Source organism: Arachis ipaensis, chromosome B03, assembly GCF_000816755.2.
Source record: "Arachis ipaensis cultivar K30076 chromosome B03, Araip1.1, whole genome shotgun sequence".
Taxonomy (NCBI): domain Eukaryota; kingdom Viridiplantae; phylum Streptophyta; class Magnoliopsida; order Fabales; family Fabaceae; genus Arachis; species Arachis ipaensis.
This window is the reverse complement of record NC_029787.2, coordinates 44,088,093-44,091,703: the sequence shown is the minus strand read 5'-3', so window position 1 is coordinate 44,091,703 and position 3,611 is coordinate 44,088,093. Positions and strand designations below refer to the sequence as shown.

At 43.1% G+C, this 3,611-nt stretch overlaps 1 protein-coding gene across 1 annotated transcript; it reads left to right on the top strand.

The window, feature by feature from the left end:
* Positions 2,596–2,940, top strand: LOC107633042. Its single transcript, XM_016336676.1, has one exon. It carries the CDS (start codon positions 2,596–2,598, stop codon positions 2,938–2,940), a length of 345 nt encoding a protein of 114 aa, XP_016192162.1.

Here is a 3,611-nt window from a genome sequence, read left to right as displayed (position 1 = left end):
CCCATTGTTGGATGGGTGATTTTGAATATCTCAAAGAGATTTTTAACTTGCCATGATTATGGAAGTTTTGGAAAGAGGGTGCCGAGAGTGGCATTGTTTTTAAAAGGGGAATTTACCTTGAGTAAAAGTGGCTTATGAGCCTGAGATGATTTGAGAAATGAGATCTTTAAAGCCAAGGCTGAAAAGAGTTGAAATTTGATTTCAAAGTGAAATGTATTGAGAAAAATGAATTATGGCTTAATTGCCGATTTTATGAATTTAATGATGTTGAATGATGGAAGTGCTGTTTTATTGTGAGCCGGAATGGTCGTGTATGATTTATGAATATTGGCTGGTTCTGGATTGAACCGTGAGCCGGAATGGCTGTGTATGATTATCAATATTGGCTGGTTCTGGATTGAACCGTGAGCCGAAAGGCTGAGATGGATGTTGATCCATGGCTGAGAATGAATGCATATATGCTGAGATATTGATAATTGTGATTTTGCACTTCCACTATCTGAGATACGAGTTTTCCTAGGTAGTAGCAGTGGCTAGCCACCACGTGCTCTAGGTTGAGACTTGATACTCTGTTGACCCTATGTCGTAAGTATGGCCGGGCACTGTGAAAGCCCCGGATGAGCTCGCCCCCGTAAATATTCACCAGTGAGGGTGATGGATATGGATCATGATTATGATCAAGTTTATGATGAGTATAACTCGAGTTGGGGATGCGCGATAGAGGGACAGTCCAATGGTTAGCTACCAGGACTTGTCGGGTTGGCTTTATAACCGACCGTGTTTTTGATAAGAGGCATAAGAATGTTATTAATCACTGGTACGGTTTATCTTCATGTATCCTATTACAGTAATTCCCAAAAAACCCTCTACTGAGAACCCTTTCGAGGATGATGTTCTCACCCCCCTACATTTTTCCCTTTCAGGATATGGGCGCAGAAGTTACGAAGAGCTTATTTAATTGTTGTTGTGATACTCTGTATTGTTTTAGCTGTGGTTTATTGTACCCTCGCCTTTATCTTGATATAATCTGTAAGAGGGATAGGAATTGTATTGATTATTGTTTATAATATTATTTATATATATATATTTATGTATATATATATGGATGTAATCTTTATGAGTTGTTGTGAGTTGTATGGTATTTATAGATGTACGTTATCGAACGAAAGTATTTTTTTGGGAGCGGTATTGCGGTTTAAAGTTTTAAACAGGCTCATATTTTAGTATTAAATAGTATAAGTGTCGTCGTAATGTCCGAGCTATCAGAGTCACGCAGCCAGAAGCGTGAGCTTTGGTAGTTAGGGTGTTACATTTTTGACCAAGTCCTTTCCACTTCAGAAGCTGAGTAAGCTTAGGGTGGAAGTTTAAACTTTCAGACAGAAAGAGGGAGAATCCCTCTATAAAGCTTGGGAAAGGTACAAGCAGCTGATCAGGCGATGCCCTCCAAACATGATCTTAGAGTGGACAACGTTAGAGATCTTCTATGATGGCCTCTCTGAGATGTCCAAGATGTTATTAAACCACTCTGTTGGTGGCTCACTCCACATGAAGAAGACACCTGAGGAAGCACAGGAACTCATAGACATGGTTGCTAACAACCAGTATATGTACACTTCTGAGAGAAACTCCGTGAACACTGGGGCTGCTCAGAAGAGAGGAGTCATAGAAATGGACACTCTGGATGCCATCTTGGCTTAAAATAAGCTCATGTCCCAGCAGATCAACATGATCTCCCAGCACTTGAGTGGAGTGCAGAGCACAGCTGCCAACTCTCAAGAGGCAGCCTATGAGGGAGACGTTGGTGACACTACATGGACCACCATGGAGGAGGTGAACTACATGGGAAACTCCTCCAAAAACTCTAATAACAATCCCTATTTGAATACTTTCAATCAGGGATGGAGGAACCACCCTAACTTCAGGTGGAGAGATCAGCAGAGGCCTCAACAAGGCTTCAACAACAATCAGGGTGGAACGAACCAGAACAGGTTCAACAACAGACAGTTCCAACCCTCTCAGCAACAGATGTAGATGCCTACACAAAGCCTCTCTGACTTGGCTACTATAGTCTCTAACCTCTCCAAGGCCACTCACAGTATCATGGCAGAAACAAGGTCATCCATTCGGAATTTGGAGATACCGGTAGGTCAGCTAAGCAGGAGGATACCCAAGGTTACCTCCAACACTCTTCCAAGCAACACAAAGGTAAATCCAAAGGAATAGTGCAAGGCCTTCACTATGGAAGCTGAGGCTGAATCCAAGGAGGAGCCTGCTACTGAGGAACTGAAGGAGATCAAGGCTCAAGAGGAGATTGAGAGTGTCACCATGCATGTCCCTATAGAGACTAAGGAACCTGAAGAACAACCCTCTCCAGACATGAAAGAGGAACCTGAGGAGAAGTAACTTGCTTGGTTCTTGGCAATCCTCAGGAACCTGCAAGTTAATGTCTCTTGTGCAGAGGTGTTGGAGAAGAAACCCCCTTATATGGCCTGGCTGACGACTACTAGCTCTGAAAAGACGGCCTTGAAAAGTGATGAGACTGTAGTACTGACCAAGGAGTGCAGCACCCTGGTCTAAAAGAAGCTACCTCCAAAGATGCCAAATCCCGAAAGCTTCCTTATCCCTTGTACTGTAGGGACCATCACCTTTGAGAAGGCACTGTGGGACCTGGGTTCCAGCATTAACCTTATGCCTCTCTTTATGATGAGGAAACTGGGGATCCAAGAGGTACAGCCTACAAGAATCTCACTAGAGATGACTGATAAGTCCCTGAAACAGGCATATAGCATGGTGAAAAACGTCCTTGTAAAGGTTAAAAACCTTTACCTCCCTGCAGAATTTGTGATACTTGATACTGGGGAGGACAAAGACAACCCCATCATCCTTGGAAGGCCCTTCCTAGCTACTGCAAAGGCCTTGATTGATGTGGAAAAGGGATAGCTGATTCTGAGGCTCTGGGAAGATCATATACTTTTTAAAATTCCCAACCCTCAGTCTCTCTCTGACAAGGGAGGTACTACTGTGCAACACTTAGTGTTTCAATTTTCTCTCTCAATACAAAGTCATACAGAGACACCTGACATCAAACCTATGTTTGGTGTTGAGCATCCATCACCAGCTACTGAGGAAGGAGGCACCAAGAAAAAGGTGCCCAAGGGCTGGAGGAACAAGAAGATTCCAACTGAAGACTTCTCATCGGGCATGCGAGTTGCCTTCACTAGAAGTCCAGTCGTTCCACATACCGTGAACAAGATCCTGTCTCTGGAGCATGTTGAGTTGATCCATGAGAGCACAAGAAGAAAGTTCACCATGAGGGGGCAAAGATCTGAGCCCCTATCAACCTCCATAAAGGAGTTGTCTGTCAAGCTACTGACAATAAAGAAGCGCTTGTTGGGAGGCAACCCAACCATATGTATAGCATCTCTATTTTCTTTCTTTTCATTTATTTTAGTTTGACTTCATATTATTTTATTTTTTGTTAATTTTCATAGTTTTTCCTTGCTTGTTAATGTTTGTGATCATGTGTAGCACCTAGAACAGGGACAGGAATGCATAGGAGTGAAAACAGAACACCCCAGAGAAACCCCTTACTGGCGTTGAACGCCAGAACT

Bases quoted from the DNA above. Each gene is read 5' to 3' on its own strand.
- LOC107633042 (XM_016336676.1), top strand. From the start codon at position 2,596: ATGCCAAATCCCGAAAGCTTCCTTATCCCTTGTACTGTAGGGACCATC.